The 19,126-nt window shown below is 31.5% G+C and overlaps 1 protein-coding gene across 2 annotated transcripts in view; it reads left to right on the forward strand.

The window, feature by feature from the left end:
• The window catches only part of LOC139513801 (proton myo-inositol cotransporter-like), a 78,564-nt gene that overhangs the window by 13,835 nt on the left and 45,603 nt on the right, over positions 1–19,126 (forward strand). For both annotated transcript variants that reach the window (XM_071302618.1, XM_071302627.1), the window contains exons 3-4: positions 4,218–4,429; positions 12,916–13,027. In XM_071302618.1, coding sequence (XP_071158719.1) covers positions 4,218–4,429; positions 12,916–13,027 — 324 coding nt within the window. The remainder of the gene's footprint in view (positions 1–4,217; positions 4,430–12,915; positions 13,028–19,126) is intronic.

The following is a 19,126-nucleotide window of genomic DNA, read 5'->3' on the forward strand; positions in this document are numbered from 1 at the left end:
TCTTCTCCTCTGAAACTACTGGGCCAAATTAAACCAAACTTGGCCACAATCATCATTGGGGTATCTAGTTTAAAATATGTGTGGCGTGACCCGGCCAACCAACCAAGATGGCTGCCATGGCTAAAAATAGAACATAGGGGTAAAATGCAGTTTTTGGCTTATAACTCAAAAACCAAAGCATTTAGAGCAAATCTGACATGGGGGTAAAATTGTTTATCATGTCAAGATCTATCTGCCCTCAAATTTTCAAATGAATCCGACAACCCGTTATTGGGTTGCTGCCCCTGAACTGGTAATTTTAGGGAATTTTTGCTGTTTTTGGCTATTATCTTGAATATTATTATAGATAGAGATAAACTGTAAACAGCAATAATGTTCAGCAAAGTAAGATTTACAAATAAGTCAACATGACCAAAATGGTCAGTTGACTCCTTTAGGAGTTATTGCCCTTTATAGTCAATTTCTAACCATTTTTCGTAAATCTTAGTAATCTTTTACAAAAATCTTCTCCTCTGAAACTACTGGGCGAAATTAATCCAAACTTGGCCACAATCATCTTTGGGATATCTTGTTTAAAAAATTTGTGGCGTGACCCGGCCAACCAACCAAGATGGCCGCCATGGCTAAAAATAGAACATAGGGGTAAAATGCAGTTTTTGGCTTATAACTCAAAAACCAAAGCATTTAGAGCCAATCTGACATGCGGTAAAAGTGTTTATCAGGTCAAAATTTATCTGTCCTGAAATTTTCAGATGAATCGGACAACCTGTTGTTGGGTTGCTGCCCCTGAATTGGTAATTTTAAGGAAATTTTGCTGTTTTTGGTTATTATCTTGAATTTTATTATAGATAGAGATAAGGCCAACTAAAATTAATAAGTAGATTTTCATCAAAATTTTTGAAAAAAATGGGGCGGGTGGGAGGATTTTATTTTTAAAATTTTATTTCATATGAAACCTTCTTGTCATGTGTTATTTATATATGAAAGTGTTATAATAAGCTTATATCATGTAAATACATCCATAAGGTATCGTGTATCAGACAATAACAATCAAAACCAAGGAGTAACCAAAGACCCATAAAACCAAAAGACATTTACATCAACAGTTACAAATAATAAGTAGGAAACAACACGAACTCCACTAAAAACCAGGGGTGAAATCAGGTGCTCCGGAATGGTAAGCATTTCCTGCACAGCATACGGCACCCGTCGGGTTATTTCTTTGTTCAGTTCGGTAATGATGAAAGGTTGTTATGACTGAATCACTGAGACATGATTTCTGACACACTTTTGTCATAATGGCCAATCAGCTCATGATGGCGACCATTAAATTGCTTGAGTGATGACCTTAATTTGATTGATTCATAGGCCTGTCTTAGCAACTTTTGAGAAAGCAGTATTCCTCGTTCAACAAAATCAACGTACTTTGAGCTAGCTCTAGAGTAACGTATCAATTGAGACACATATACTCCATATGCTGGTTCCGCTTTCTCAAAATTATAAATATATATCTCTGATTGGCAACCACTGTTCTTCATGTAATTGCCACTTTAGAAACCTATTTTATAGTAAAGCATGCAGCAGAAATGTGGAGAAATGCTCTAGCTCTTCAGTTGGACTACCTACATCAAATGTATTTTGCTTTCTAAGCAATGTTTTGTTGTCCTAATAAAATGAAGCAAATGCATTGGTATGCAACACAAGTACGATAAGTACAGAATAAAATGAACTCAAACAGTGTTTAATTAATAGGTTTGGTCCTTAATGTGAAAGATGCAAACTTAATTACAATGTAGAACATAACGTTGTTTAATGACTCGATCGTGGGTATTGGGACAGAGGATATTTTCTCTATTTCTACAAAAAACGAAATAAAAGCTAAATCTGAATCTAAGAGCTTGCTATGAATTAATAAATTAAAAATGCATATGTTTGTTGATTTTTTTTAATTCAATATACGGTCACCAATCTAAAAAGTTCATGCTTGTGTCAATTTCTTTATTCCAGTCAAATGTGTTCCACGATTGTAACACTTTTGGGTTTCATTCACAGTCCAAATTTCTTGACACAAAGTCATTGCATAAATAAAATTAATCCAAGGTGTTTTACTCACATACATTTGTGTCATTTGTGACATACGCTACGGCGATTTGCGTTCTTGGACACAGCGTATTACTCGTAACCCAAATATTTCACGCCCTTCTCGTAATCAATCTCTATTCTCGGTAAATGATGTTTTCATCATAGATCAGCAGAATATATCGACTTAATCATTCAGTAAGAATACTCTAAGAAATAAGAAAACCGAAATTTGAAACAGGAAGTTTTACATGAAATGAAATTATCGATGGTTACCGGTAACGGAAATGAACAAAATCCAGAAATCGTATTTATTTCAAAAATAAAAAAAAAATCGGGGCGGGCGGGGATGAAAATCTATCAATTAATTTTAATTGGCCTAAACTGTAAACAGCAATAATGTTCAGCAAAGTAAGATTTACAAATAAGTCAGCATGACCATAATGGTCAGTTGACCCCTGAAGGAGTTATTGCCCTTTATAGTCAATTTCTAACCATTTTTTCGTAAATCTTAGTAATCTTTTACAAAAATCTTCTTCTCTGAAACTACTGGGCCAAATTAAACTAAACTTGGCCACAATCATCATAGGGGTAACTTGTTTAAAAAATGTGTGGCGTGACCCGGCCAACCAACCAAGATGGCCGCCATGGCTAAAAATAGAACATAGGGGTAAAATGCAGTTTTTGGCTTATAACTCAAAAACCAAAGCATTTAGAGCAAATCTGACGGAGTAAAATTGTTTATCAGGTCAAGATCTATCTGCCTTAAAATTTTCAGATGAATCCGACAACCCGTTATTGGGTTGCTGCCCCTGAATTGGTAATTTTAGGGAATTTTTGCTGTTTTTGGCTATTATCTTGAATATTATTATAGATAGAGATAAACTGTATTCAGCAATAACGTTCAGCAAAATAATATCTACAAATAAGTTTACATGACCAAAATAGTCAATTGACCCCTTAAGGAGTTATTGCCCTTTATAGTTAATTTTTAACATTTTTCATAAATTTTTGTAAATTTTTAGAAAACATTTTCCCCTGTAATTACTGGGCCAAGTTCATTATAGATAGAGATAATTGTAGCAACAAGAATGTTTAGTAAAATAAGATCTACAAACACATCACTATCACCAAAACACAATTTTGTCATGAATTTATCCGTGTCCATTGTTTAATATGCACAAGACCAAGGTGAGCGACACAGGCTCTTTAGAGCCTCTAGTTATTGAAATATGCACGTCAGTACCATCATTTCTTTACTTTCAGTATTGTCCAAAATACTATTCATGTCCATATATTGAAGAAAACATTTATTGACTGACTATTTTGCTACATAAAGGGGGCGGTTTGTTATTTTTTTAGTATAATTACTCAAATGCTTTTGTTTAAATTAGCACTATTTACGGTATTCGGAAAATCAGGAATAAAGCAAAACATTAATTTGTCATCTGCTTGACCACAATAATTTTTTTCTCATAAAATTTGGGATTAAAATATCTATTTAAGGAGAAAACCATACCCCCTTTTAAAGTTAAATGTCTAATTCCTAGTGTACTGTTATGAATAGTATTTTACTGGAAATGTTTCGGAAAAAGATATTGATGCTAACGTAAATATTTTGTTCAATAAAAAAACAGGAAATAAGTCGGTGAACCAAAAAGTTCAAATCTAATTGAAAGTTAAAGTGCCCATGAACTCACTGATCATGCACCAGTGATTCTATTCATAAAAAGTGTCCATGTAACAACTAAAAAGAGTCCATGTATCGTCTAAAAAGAGTCCGTGTAACACCCGTTAATGTACTGTTTTTCTATAGCTCTGCGGGGGGCAAAGTCTTACAAGTATGAAAGGTCCCATACTAGCAACTTAAATTTGTTAAATATGGCCACCAGAGTTAATATTTATTATTCTAATGGACAATTTAAAAAAATCTACCTCTCTGAAACTGCATGAGTAATGTTTACTTATATAAAGTTGATGACAAAATTCATAAATATCTAGGTGAAAATGAATATTTTTTAAGCCTCTGCTGGAATAAAAAAGATAAATCCCTATTAATTCTATTTCATTTGATATTTTTATTGTTCAATTTTTGTTTGCTTGTAATGAGTTTTTGTAAATATTTGAATATCTTTCAGATATATGTTTGGATTGGCAGGTGTTCCATCTGCAATTCAGTTTGTTGGGTTTTTCTTTCTTCCGGAGAGTCCAAGATGGCTGATAAGTAAAGGTAAAGAAGTTGAGGCTAGGAAAGTTTTATGTAAAATCAGAGGACATTCATATGTGGAAGAAGAGCTCCAGGAAATCATACAAAAGTTTGAAGAAGAAAGAGAATCCACAAATAATAAAGGTATTACTTTTATAATAATATATTTAAAAATTTAAAAAAGGGTTAAGGGTTATTTTGATGCTTTTCATTCAATTACAAATCGCATAAGTACAAAAATATATTTCATTCACATATATTGATATATGTATATGTTACAGTGAATTTGTATAATCAGGGATTATGTAGAATCCCTAAAATTTTCAGGGATTTATGTATAATAACTGGTTAGTTTAGGGATTATATATAATCACTAACATTTTCAGGGTTTATGGTTAATCAATCACTAGAAAAAACGTCAGGGATTATACGTATATACAGAATAACTGAAATGATACTAAAATAATATAACATATTGAAATATATTAAAAGTTAACCGTAATGTATCAAAATAATATTTACCTTAAAGGGAAAATTCACGATTTTTTACTTATGGTTTAAATATGTTCATTATGACATAATATATATATTCACAAAGTTTTATCGCTATATGTGCAGTAATAAAGGAGAAATTCAATAATTAATGAAAAAATATCAACTACTTCCTGTAGGTCGTGACGTTTTCTCCTGATTTTTGCATGCCAGGATTTAAAATACAATCATTAAAAGTCTTGGTTTTTAATCATATTTTAACGTAATCGTAAGCGCGCCGATGACTTATCCTTTATCTAATAACCATCCGATAATAAGAAGATAAAACGCACAGGCGTTCAATTGTACTCATTCGTGAGATAAATTATCTATGTTAAACGTATATATTCGAATTATTTTTGTAGACAACACAAAAAGTTATAAATTTATTTTTAATAAATGCATTTTCGGACTGATAAGGTGAACAAATTAAAGTACAATAATCTGTCAAGACAATATGTTGGTGTATTATTATTGACCTTTTACTATCTCTGCTATGACTAGGTTTATACGATGTGTGTATTCACGGTTCTGTGACAATACTCGTAGATGGCTTGTTGAAAGGTAAATTGTTATTTGCACTTCGGTATTTAACCACGCCTCTAGGGCACACCTTGCCAGGTGTGACTGTCTATTCGGATCAGTGGGAGCATTTAATACACACATTAAAAATACATATTCAAGTTGGTGACAAATAAAAATTGGTCGCCGTGGAATTATTTAATTATATTTGGTGCTATTATTTATTTGAATTCAAATAAGTTAATTTACTAAGAAATACACAATTTTCGGTTAAAGACGGGAAACTTAATTCATATGTCAGAATGAAATGATATACAAGTCTTGTCCTTGATTTATGTCTCATAAAAAAGGGGGACTTAGAAATTAGAAATAGCTTTACTAAATCATTTTTATTTGTCTTTATTAGGCGAAAAAATGTACGAGAACACTTACATTTAGACTTTTGAAAGCCATGTATTAATTAATATATGAAACTATCTGAAGATAACATACCGAAGCGGAATATAATATGTACAAATAAAGAAAAAATACTTTTGTATTGGAATGGAATCGAAAAATTACGAATAGATATTCTTTTCAAGTGTGAAAAACGTCGACCAAATTTATTCATAATCGGGAACGTCCTTATTAAAATCTGAGACTACTATAATAATCGTCGTCTCCCAACGTATATATATACTTAAATAACTATTTGACCAACGATGTTTAAAATTAAAGACAACGAATTTAATGTTATCTTTCCCTATTTTTGAATGTTATTATAAGTCTGTTCAACTTGCAAGAATACCCCTAAAGCGGACAAATATCCGACAAGCAGTTTATTCTTTAACTTGCTGTCATTGAATATCAAGAAAGAAAATAAATCCCGAAATTGATACTCAATAGTTTTCCTAGAAAATATTCACATCCCTTGGGGATTATTAGTGTACGTCCAGTTGCATATATTTTACATGAATGTTGGAACAATTGTGATGATGACGAATTTCGTCCTTTATTCGAGAACAATCTAATTGATATATAAATCTGTGAGTTTACTATGTTCTTAACTTCGATGAACCAAAGCAAGTTATAAATTGACCTGTATTTAAATCAAATTGTTTCTTTTTTTTCTTCTTCTTCTTTTGGTATACAATAGTCTATCGAATTCGTTGATTACATACTGTTGGCATACGTGGACTAGTCTATTTACAAAACTTTTACCACAATTTACACAAAATGTATGTTTCTTTCTTATGTTCAATGTATACATGTATACATATTTTAAATTGCGCTACTGACTATAGTTCCGCAACTTTCTACCCAGGCGTATGTATACACGAATCGTCGACAAGTGCGCACATTTTTTTAAATCAATAATTCTGGTATGTTCCAATCTGTCCTAAACTATTGACAACGAGTATATATTACATTTTCCCAAATTAACCCTTGGAAAAATATGTAAATAGATTTGTATTTCTTCAATTTTTTTTTTTTGTATTATTTTTTTTTTATAAATAATATTATTTACACCAGAAATGTTATTTATAAACAAGCGTATGAGTTCAGTAATGACTAGTATATTATATCACTTTCGGACACGCAAGACAAAAATGTATATTATACATGCACCTGATAGTTCAAAATGGAAAGTTATAAGTAACGGTCGTGTACACTGATCAATACCTACAGAAGTGAAACGATGCATGAACTTGCAAGCCCGCCGGACAGGAAATCGATTGAATACCTGGACGTGTCACCTTACACCCCTTCCAATACCTTTGGGAGTAATACCTTTAGCCATGCTGGTGATCCGATGAGGGAAGATCCGAATTTATTTAAATAAAGTTTATTACTTGAAAGAATTATGAACGAATTAGATTTTCGAAAACAATTTCCACGGAACACTTATTTATGATTTGAACTTTGACTTTTTAACTAATTACAATATTAACAGTTTAAAAATAACAGACTATATGGTTATTTAAAAATATAAGACCATTTTCCGTATCAAGTTAGTCAGTCAGATAAAACAACCGTACGATTGACAAGATATCGACACGCAATTACGACTACATCGTTTACTGTAGTTTTGTTCCTTTGTGGTTTATAGACATATCGGGATTTTTCATCGGAGAAGGTGACAAGATGGCGGAAAGCAGAGAACTGATACTCAAAATTTAAAATCGATGGTGATCTCTTATTTAGCGGAATAAAACTTTAATATCTATAAATTTGAGCATTTTTATACAGAATGGACATAATATCAATTTTTGATTTTTTTGCGAAGTTTCCCTTTAATATTGTAAAACGGTGGGCATAATATATTAATATGAAAGACACAAAAATATTGAAATGTTAAACACAATATAATTAAATGATAAGCACAATATAATTAAATGATAAGCACAATATATATAGAATTATTCAATGATGTTTTGTTTTTAATACTGACTTCATCAGTAAATTATGATATCAAACGAGCCCTTATTGATACTGACTGTATCAGTATTAATAATATAAAGCGAACCCACACGGCTGGATTGATGAAGTCAGTATGAAAATATTAAATGGCATAATGATTTTTTTTATCATATTGATTTAGCAATTATTTTTAAGTTGAGACTATGAAATAAAATGAAATTGTCATTAAAACTATTTTTATGCGTACAATCATTTTGATAAAAGTTAATGTTATGCACAATATTTTTAAAATTAACATTTTATTTACAAACTAAATTTGGATGGCATCGACTATTACACATTTGCCTGATTTTCTAGAGGCACTATCTATCAAATTCACCTCTGTTTTTACCACAATATCAACATTTAAAAAACCCTTGTCCTCCATAACGATTCAGATTTTACGGCACATCTCAGAGAAATAGAGTTTTCAGCACAAACATCTGAAGGTACCAATGAAGGGAAATCAGCAACCTCAAATGGATTTCTTCTATTAAAGGTCCGAGCAGGATTCCATGCTTTATAGCAAGGCAATATCCTTCTTCAGTCTTTTCATGAATATTGACAATTAGTTTTTTGGGATCTCCCTTTCCTAGAACTACTAGTGGAATTGGTTTGAGATATGCATATGTTGCATAAATGATTTTGTTTTTCCTCTGCAATTTGCATTAACTTTTGAGCATACGTTTTCTTCAACCCAAACAACATCTGTGATTGTGCAGAGCTTATCTGTTAGTGACATAATGAGATTCAACACTTAAATAAAGTATCCAGGGCAAAACTCGTCACTTATTTACAGAGCTATTTGTCTTACATCAAATTTAGGAAAAGATTTCACCTCTATACTTAATTCAAGACTTAATGCTCTGTCAGACAAGATTGGGATTATAACTGATGCCCAGGGTGGTTTTTGTAAGGGGTATTTTGTCCAAGATAGTATGTTTGTCATGAATGCTTTAATTTCACTATATTTGAGTTTGGGAAAGAAATTATTTTGCGATTTTGTAGATTTTAGAAAAGCTTTTGACAGTGTGGAGGATGGGACTATGGCAAAAACTATTAAAATATAACATTGGTGGGAAAATGTTTAAAGTTATATTGAGCATGTATCCAGATAACAAGTCTTGTGTTAAAAATGAAGAACTAAAAACAGATTTTTTCCTGTGTGATGTAGGTGTAAGACAGGGAGAAAAAATATCACCCTTTCTCTTTGCCTTATACCTGAATGACTTGGAGGAATATCTGGATGAAAACTCTGTGGATGGTCTAAAATTTATAAATGATAAATTTACAGAGAATATTGTTTTGTATACCAAGTTATTTATTCTTCTGTACGCCGATGACAATTATTTTTGCGGAGTTGACAGAAGGGTTACAAAAGTCTCTGTGTTTGAGCAATATTGTTTTGAATGGAAACTCACTGTTAATGTATCAAAAACAAAGAATGTAATTTTTTCAAAGAGAAAGTTTAATAATAAAATTGAGAAAGAAAATTGGGAATGTGTCAAAGCGACAACAACCCGACCATAGAGCAGACAACAGCCGAAGGCCACCAATGGATCTTCAATGTAATGAGAAACTCCTGCACCCGGAGAATGTTACTTTTAAAGTATGTTATGAAATTATTGAAATTAAGATTCATATGTTTATCTTGGTCTGCTGTTTAATTACAACAGGAATTTCTTTCAAGCTCGAAAAAAAATTGGTAGACCAAGCTCAAAAAGCACTTTAGGCTCTTTACAAGAAGATACAAAATATCTCACTTCCAAGTAATTGATTTACAGTTAAAATTATTTGATGCATTGGTGGTTCCTATTTTGACCTATTCCTTGGAAATATGGGGGTTTGAAAATAAAAATAATACTGAAAAATTACATTTACAGTTTTTTAAGCGCATTTTGGGTGTGGGATCATCTACGCCAAAGTTTATGGTGTATGGGGAACTTGAAGATTTCCACTTGAACTGCAGATCAAGGTAAAAATGGTATGTTTTTGGCACAAACTAGCAACAAATGATAAAAAACTATTGGGTAGACTTTATAAGTTACTTTGGTACATGCATGAGCATGAAGGTTATAATTCCAGATGGTTTTATTGCGAACCCTATGATAGTTTTCCATAGATTCACCTGCAAGTTACCTGTCGATTTAAACTTTTGTAAGTTCTATTGTCCCATCTAACAAATACAGCAGGTATTGTTCTCTGTATAGTTCATTCACCAGGACCTTTAAATTTCTTCTAGGAGAAATATATCACTCATTGATTAATTTACCTGACCAAAAAATTATCTGTTTTTTTATTGAAATACTTCTATAAACTCACATAAACTGTATGCAATATTGAATTTATTCAATATATCATTAATATATTTTCAATCTGTTCAATATAAAATCTGATTTAAATAATAAAAAGTTTATTTTAGACACATTTTTTAGTATTTTCCAATGAATTTGCATGTTTTTGTTGTTGTTAATTTATAGACTATGTTTATGAAGACCTTAATTTTAAAATAATAATATTCAAATTCTTATTTATCAAACACACAAAAATATTTATTGAATATTTGATCAGAAATCAACTTTTAATTTTTAAATCATTTAATATTAATATTGAACACATTAAAAACGAGTTTTTGGTATTGAATAAATACAACACCACAGGCAGTTTTGTGAGTCCTTTGTTAGTATTGGTATAAATATTTTTTCATCATTGACAGTTCAATTTTTTGTTCAGGTATATTAATCAATGGGCGTATGACATTTGCGCCGATTTAAAAAAAAATCATTCTTTCATTTGCGCCGATTTCATTTTTTCATTTGCGCCGATTTTATATTTTCTCCTAATTGGATTTACAGGTAAGTTACAGATAATACTTTTGCATGTAAATTCCAGGGAATACAAAGAAAGTTAAAAAAAAAAGAAGCTAGAATACTAACTTTAACCTTTCTTTTACAGGCAACTATAGCTATATTTAATATAGGGGTACAGACCCAACTTGCTCGGTATGCAAACTTGAGGAAGAAAACCTTCAACATTTTCTAACTAGATGTCCATCTCGGGAAGGGATCTAAAGGACTTTTTATGTCCCATTAAAACAGGCTGTAATCAATAGAATTAAGGTTTTACACTTCAAAACGACAGTGATTTCTTAAATGCGGTTGAATCAATTTCTAGAAATTTGTGTGATAAATTACATCAACAGAGGTTAACTCATATCAAATTATGCTCTGTCATTATAAAAAAAATCATCATTCATCACATGGAATTGAATTTTTTTTTCAATACTTTTCAGGGTACAAAATAGCTATATCCATGTTATGATTGATAATTCATAACATTTGTACAACTGGCTAACGAAAACAAGGTCTTTAATGATATATTAATAAATAAGGGTTGTCTCATTGGCACTCATACCACATCTTCTTATATCTATTCACCTGTAATTTACCTGTGAAAAATCGGCGCAAATGAAAAAAAAATTCGGCGCAAATGAAATAAAAAATCGGCGCAAATGAAATGCAGATCGGCGCAAATGCAAAACGCCGTAATCAATGAGTGATATATTTCTCCTAGAAGAAATTTAAAGGTCCTGGTGAATGAACTATACAGAGAACAATACCTGTTGTATTTGTTAGATGGGACAATAGAACTGCCAAAAGTTTAAATCGACAGGTAACTTGCAGGTGAATCTATGGAAAACTATCATAGGGTTCGCTATAATATGTAAAATCTGTGTTAAATGAATGTGGCTTTTGCGAACTATATAATATTCTGGGGCAAGTTGTTTTTAATTATATTATAATTAATGTAATGCAGTGTCTCATGGACCAGTTAATTCAAAAATGGTTCTCTGATATAAACAACTAATCAAGGAGGGGGGCGGGGGATTTTATTTGCACTTTAAAGAAGAGTTTTGCTTAGAACCATATCTGTTAAAATTAAGGCAGGGTGATAGAGTAAATATATGTACATTGTAAATTAAGAGTTTCCCATCGAAACAGGAAGATTGAGAAATGTACCACGAAGTGAGAGAATTTGTCCACATTGTAAAGCTGGTCTTGAGGATTTATATCACTATATATGTATATGTACCGATTATAAAGTTAAGGATTTTAAGATGAAGTTCATACCTCCATATTATTTAAAATATCCAAATGTAAAAAAAGTACTAGGTATGCTTAAATATTGTAAAAGTAATGTGCTGTCTAAGCTGTCAATTTTTATTCAAAAGGTAGAAAAGATGCTTGTCTGATTTAAAACTGTAATAAATAAAGACTTAAGACTTGTATAATTAAACAATGTATACTGTTTGTATTTGAACTATGTTGTAATTGATATTGTGTATAATATGCTCCTGTTACTCAGTCTTCTGCGGCTGAGTTTTCTTTAATAAACTATGTCTTATCTGGGCCTTTTATAGCTGACTATGCGGTATGGGCTGTGCTCATTGTTGAAGGCCGTACGGTGACCTATAGTTGTTAATGTCTGTGTCATTTTGGTCTTTTGTGGATAGTTGTCTCATTGGCAATCATACCACATCTTCTTTTTTATATGTTACTATGTAACTAACTTATATGATTCGAACTCATGCTACTGAGATATTTTTGCACCAAATCCCCTTGCACTATGCCTGACGCGCTAGACCACTCGACCACCTAGGCTCTGCCACTATATCTTTGTAGCATGAAATCGAATCCCAGCGAGGGAATAAAACAATTGCAAAAGCAATTTACAGATCTTACATTGTTAGGCTGATGTTTAGACGAATTATATATACAGAATGTATTTTCAGCCTTATTACCAGGATAAAATCTGTTGAGCAGTCATCACAAGTTCAGACGACTTATATGAGCCTAGGTGGTCGAATAGTCTAGTGTGTCGGGTGCAGTGCAAAGTAATTTAGTGCCACAATATCTCAGTAGCATGAGTTTGAATCCCGACCAGTGAAGAAACAAAAAATTTGATAACGCAAAATTACATGGTTTGACTGTTATATAGACGAATTATATACATATACTTATATTTACATAACATGTTATATATAGTACGTGTACCTGTATTGTGTGATGATTTCCGCATAAATCCATATACATTTACACTGGTCCCACCCCCTCCTTATGGATTCATTTGTTTTTCAGCTGAAGAATACATTATAGTGAGAGTGATAAAGACACCATCAGTGAGAAGAGCTCTTATATTAGGAAGTTTTTTACAAATATTTCAACAGCTAAGTGGTATTAACACAGTTATGTAAGTTTTTCAGCCTCACTAGAGTAATTGCAGATAGTTATTGGATATTTCTCATCAGCTTTCATCTTGTCCTTTACGGTGTGAATGCATTACTTAAGTTTGTTTTGTAGTTGTTATATAATGTGCTAATCATTTTTTTCCTGCCTATTATATTTATTGGTATTTGAGGACTTTACTCCTTTTTGATGTGCAGAAAAAATGTAGAAATATTTATGTAATTGTTTTAATGTTGCATTTCTGTAAATGTTGACAATCCAATTTCCCAATTTACGGCCACTTTAACTATGAAGTTTAAAAAAAATCTGATTCTAGAATTGAAAGTTCATATGCACCACAATTTTTTTTAAAGGTCAAAATATATAGGGCTGTGTAGCATATTTTCAACTTTATATGCCCTGAACTTCTCAGATATTAAACTAACACTAATTATCTTAACTACTCCTACCTTGAATGAAAGGTTACCACAGATTTCAATCTAAACAATATGCACATGTATATTTACTGGTAACATTCCCAAGTTATGTACGTCTCTGTGAGATGGAACACAGAGAGCATAACTGGGAACCAGTATGTAAACAAAATTAATTTTCTTCAAGATCTCCCCAAAAGAGGCGTGTTTTGAGAAACCGCTGTATTTACAAAGTGCAACCTTAACATATTTAATGCAGATATTTATAGATGATCAGTATTAATTCATTCGAATACAATGTGGTACTACATATAATTTAGTTATCTGGCAAAGTTGTTTATTTATTTTTGTATCATTTTGCATCTGTCTGAAATGTGTTAGGCATTGTTAACTTTTATATTATACAATTGCTTTCTTTTGATGAGGTAAATGTGTGGTTTTATTTACTTTTGAAAAACTGATATTCACTGAGGCCAACGCAAAACTATCTTTGAAATATTGTTCAGCATGCTTTAACTCAATTTTGCGGTACGTGTGCATTGATATTATTAATGATTTTTTACTTATATATATATATATCTAACTTCAAAACATTTTCTTATTAATTTATGTTGGAAACAAAAATATTTTTATCAGTATTCATTGAAGAGATGTATTTATATCAAAGGACTGTTATTTTGCACTCGTTTATGTGCACATATTTATCATGTTTATAGATCGGTTACAAATTACAAACCAAAAACTAATTCATACATAATGGAAATCTAGGCGATAACAATACATAGGAATGACCTCAAGGTCATTGCGATGTAACAAAAACCCATTCAACTACACATTGATTTAAGTTCAGAACTGTATAATGGTGAATGTGTATTACATTTCTTGTTATGAGATCTCAAAAAAACATGTTTAACCATACCACATTTTTGCGCCTGTCCCAATATTTTGCAGTTCAAATTTTAATTTTGGTCCCGTTTTTAAATTGGTCAGGTCTACATTAAGGTCCAAAGTGTCCAAAATTAAACATTGTTTGATTTTTCCAAAAATTTAATACTTGGGGGTTCTTTGATATGCTGAATCTCAACATGTATTTAGATTTTTTATTATGGGCCGAGTTTTTAAGTTTGTCAAAATTGGGGTCCAAAATTAAACTTTGTTTAAATAATGGGCTACATTAAGCTTAGTCTAAGGGTCTTTTATTAACCTTAGTTTGATTATAACAAAAATTGAATTCTTAGGGTTGTTTGATATGCTGAATCTAAACATGTTTTTAGATTTTTGATTATGAGGCTGGGCAGTTTTCAAGTTGGTACAATGCTGGGTCTAAATTAAATTTTGTTTGATTTCAACAAAAATTGAACATAACGGCTGTCTTTGATGTGCTGAATCTAACCATGTATTTAGATTTTTGATTTTTTGGGCCCTTTTATTAAATTATTATTAATGATATTGAGGTCAAAAGGTTCCAAAATTAAACTTTGTTTGATTTCATAAAAAATTGAATTCTTGGGGTTCTTTGAAATGCTGAATCTAACCATGTATTTAGATTTTGGATATTGGACCATAATAGGTAAATGTCCAATTAAAAATTTTTAAGTTCTTAGACCACATTAATTCCGTGTCAGAAACATATGCTGCGTCAAAAATTTAATCACAATCCAATTTCAGAGCTGTATCAAGCTTGAACTGTTGTGTCCATACTTGCCCCAATTGTTCACGGTTCGACCTCTGTGGTGGTATCAAGCTGCGCCCTGCAGAGCATTTTATTAATTTCAGTTTCTTTTAGATATTTGGGAGTTAATATGACATCCATTATCACTGATATACATTTTTGTTAAGGGGCCAGCTAAAGCACTCCTGCAGGTGCAGGATTTTCATATTGCATTGAAGACCCATTGGTGGCCTTCAGTTGTTATTTGCTCTTTAGTCTGGTTGTTTTCTCTTTGACACATTCCCCATTTCCATTCACAATTTTATTGAAATGCACCAGAAATTAACAGATTTTTACCATTTTTCATGTAATTGTTTCATTAATTGATAATACAAAAGAGGTGGATGAGACCAATTCTATCAATGCAATGGCTTAAACCAAAAAAAAGTCTAGATCTGTAAACCATTGCTTATAAAACTAGACTCAGAGTTACACAAACCCCATCAAAAATTTGAAGCAATCTTTAATAGATGCTTCAGAATGGTAAGCAGGTCCTGCTACACTAATGTAGCTTGCATTCAGTTTAGAAAGATATTCTTTGTTACAAATGATAATTGATTCAAGCTTGTCTCTCTATTTTTATACACCTGTCTTTAAAGATGGGACATATTATTCTGTCTGTCTGTCTGTCTGTCTGTCTTCCACATTTTTTTTCTTCATTCTAGAATATATTGATTTGATATTTGATATATAATTATATTATGACAAGTAATAGATCAAGTTCAAATTTTGTTCTGGTCTGATGATTTAGTCTAGAGTTATGGTCCATAAAAAAAATCCATATCTAATGTTAGAGTACTTTATAATGTTAAAACATATTTTTATACAAAGAGAGATAACTCATTTGTATGGCCCTGCAACAAAGTTGTTGGATGCCATATAGTTTTACCCTTGTCCACCATTCTGTCATTCCGCAACAAACCATTATACAGACTTTTTTTCTAAACGCCTTCAGATAGTGGGCTGATTTTTGGTATGTCAGTTAACCATGATGAGTTACAGATCAAGGTTAAGAAATAACAGGCTTTCGACTTTGATAAATTGTTGAAAATCACAGTTATACAGACTTTTTTGCGAAACATCTTTAGATAGTGGGCTGATTTTTGGTATGTCAGTTAACCATGATGAGTTACAGATCAAGTTAAACTTTAGTTCAGCTCTGCTAATTGTTGCCGAAATCAAGGGTTTAAGACTTTGAAAAATGTTTAAGGTGGTATGGGAGTCTAAAATAAAAATGATAGAATTTGTTCGTACTTTGCCAAAATGTTGTATCTATTGATACATGTTGAAAAATATAATAAAAATGATAGGTCACCGCGCATTTTCTCAAGCTACAGGACGGGACAAAATGACACATTTTGTATGGATTATACAGGAAAAAACACCATTTTGTGATTAGAAACTAAACAAAATGATAGAATTGTTAAATACTTCAGGAAAAGATAGCTTTCAGACACTGCTTTGAGAATATCAAAAGAAAAGATAGGGTCACCGTACGTTTTTTCCGGCTAAAATACAAAATAGGAAAATTCCAAACTGAATCCTTCAGAAAATGCACTTTTTTTAGAGTTACCTCCCCTTAAAATGCCAATTTAAAAAAAAAAAAAAAAACAACCAAAAATAATTAACATTTGCAAAAATATCAATATTTAGAAGTTATATTCTTATAAATTGGTACTTTTAAATGAAAATGTACATTAAACATCTGCATTCCTGCATCAAATATTGCTAACTTGATGGAAAATCTGGACCTTTGATTCTCTGTTTTTTACAATCCAAGATGGAGGAAGACACCCATACCACCTTAAAATCTCAGTTATACAGACTTTTTTCTATAGGCCTTCAGGTTTTGAGCTGATTTTTGATATGTGAGACTACCATCATGTTTATGTCCACATGTGTATTGAAAATGCAGAGTTTTTGACTTTTTGAGTCTGGGCCATTCATGTCGTTTCGACACATCTAGTTTAAAAGAAATCTTTAGTAAATTGTTTGATTGATTGATTGATTGTTGGTTGCTTTACGCCGCATTAGCACAAAAAGGCTATATCGCGGCGAGTAAATTGTTTGAAAAAATTGTGCTAGATTTGTTTGTTATTTTGTATAAACTAATTTTCTGAATGCTATATATATATATATATATAAAAAAAATTATTAAGTGAGATCCATTAATTAGATAATAATCTATTTTATTAGGATATATATTTCATTTCATTACATTGTGTAGATAAAAGTTGTTGACATTTTATAGATAATTAAGTTACAAATCTATATTATTTTGTGACAAATGATGGAAAAAATATTTGGAACTATTAATTATATTTGATTATAATTTGAAAATAGATGTACATAATGTACAATGTATTACATCATATCTAATTTTAGAGAACTATAAATCATATCCAATGTTAATGAGAGTGTTTTCCACATTTTTTTCATCATGTTTGAAGATATTGATTGATTATTTGTAAATAGTTTATCATGACAAGTTACAAATTTTTGTTTTGGTCTGATAATTTTGTGAATGTCATGGTCCTTGGACTTGAAAAATTCACTCATATAATCAGGTTTTAGTCATGCTTACTTAAATATAATGACTTGATATTTTCTTTTTGTTTTCACCATGACATTTAGTTATAGAACAAGTATAAGCATATCCAGTATAATGTAATCATGAAACTTGTTTATAACTATTCAAATAAGCTCTGTTTTTATATAAATTTCTGGTAATGGCATGTATGACATTGCAGAGTAATGGAACTTTATTTTTGGAAAATATTTTAATTTAACTGCATGTCGAGAGTAGAGAAATATTGTTATACTTGAGCTGATAGTGGTGGTATCTTTTTCTCTAATGATTTTTATCCATCCCTTTTCAAAGATTTGCAGAAAGTGTGTTGTTTATGCATGACATCATCAGACATGGTTGCCTTTTCCAGTGACCTCACAATAGGAAATGTAGAAGAAAAGAAGATTGAAGATATATCAAGTGCATGACTGTACATGTATTTGGCAACTTCTACCTCTTACTTTGAATAAATGGTGTAGGATTTTGATCACCTGGATGTGTATACTACAATCATAATCAGCAGTCAATTTGTCTTGCGTAATTATTCTTTTATTGCTATCAACTGCTCTACTGGGAATCATTGTGGTAATATTTTAAGCTCACCACTCTGAACGAATGGTGAGCTTTTGCCATAACGTCTTGGCGTCAGTCCTTGTCTGTCCTCATCTGTCTGGTGTGAACTATTTCAAACATCTCCTCTGAAACTAACTAAACCAATTACAACCAAACTTGAGCTGAATGGTCCTGAAGGTATCTCGAATAAAGATTGTGTTTTTTCTGTTTAGACACAAAACATGGTGGTCATGGCTAAAAATATAACATAGGGGTAAAATGCAGTTTTTGGCTTATATCTCAAAAACCAAGGCTTTTTTCTTCTCTGTAATTTTCAAATAAATCTATTAATCTATTCTTGGGGTATGCCTTACAAATCAGAGTTTGCTGCATAATACATGGTGGGTGTCATGTTTTGAAGGGGACATTATACACCGTTTTAAACTAGTTTATTTTCTGGCAGAGAAAACATGTTTATTGGTTTTATCGTGTGAAACAAGTGGCTTAATAATTATATTTGTTGTCCACACATACAAGGGAGACCTTTTATTGGCGTGCTCGGGAAAACACTGGCAATATTCGCAGAAGATGGTCTTGGAAATTTCATCCTGGCGCCACAGCCGACCTTGCCCAGGGGAATCTTTCTGTCCATGTCACTAGATATGTTTTTTCCGCTTTTCCCGATCGTATTTTACATTTTTTCTGGATGATTTTCAGCCTCAATAGTACCCCTTCATCTACCGATTTTTTGCTTTGATACTGACGAAGTTCCTGGGGTGCCCGTTCTAATATATTTTGAAATATTTTGTTGTATTGTTTCGTGTTCAATAGTTGTCCGACAAGACCAATACATAATAA

The sequence above is a fragment of the Mytilus edulis genome, chromosome 1 (genome assembly GCF_963676685.1).
Source record: "Mytilus edulis chromosome 1, xbMytEdul2.2, whole genome shotgun sequence".
Classification (NCBI taxonomy): Eukaryota; Metazoa; Mollusca; class Bivalvia; order Mytilida; family Mytilidae; genus Mytilus; species Mytilus edulis.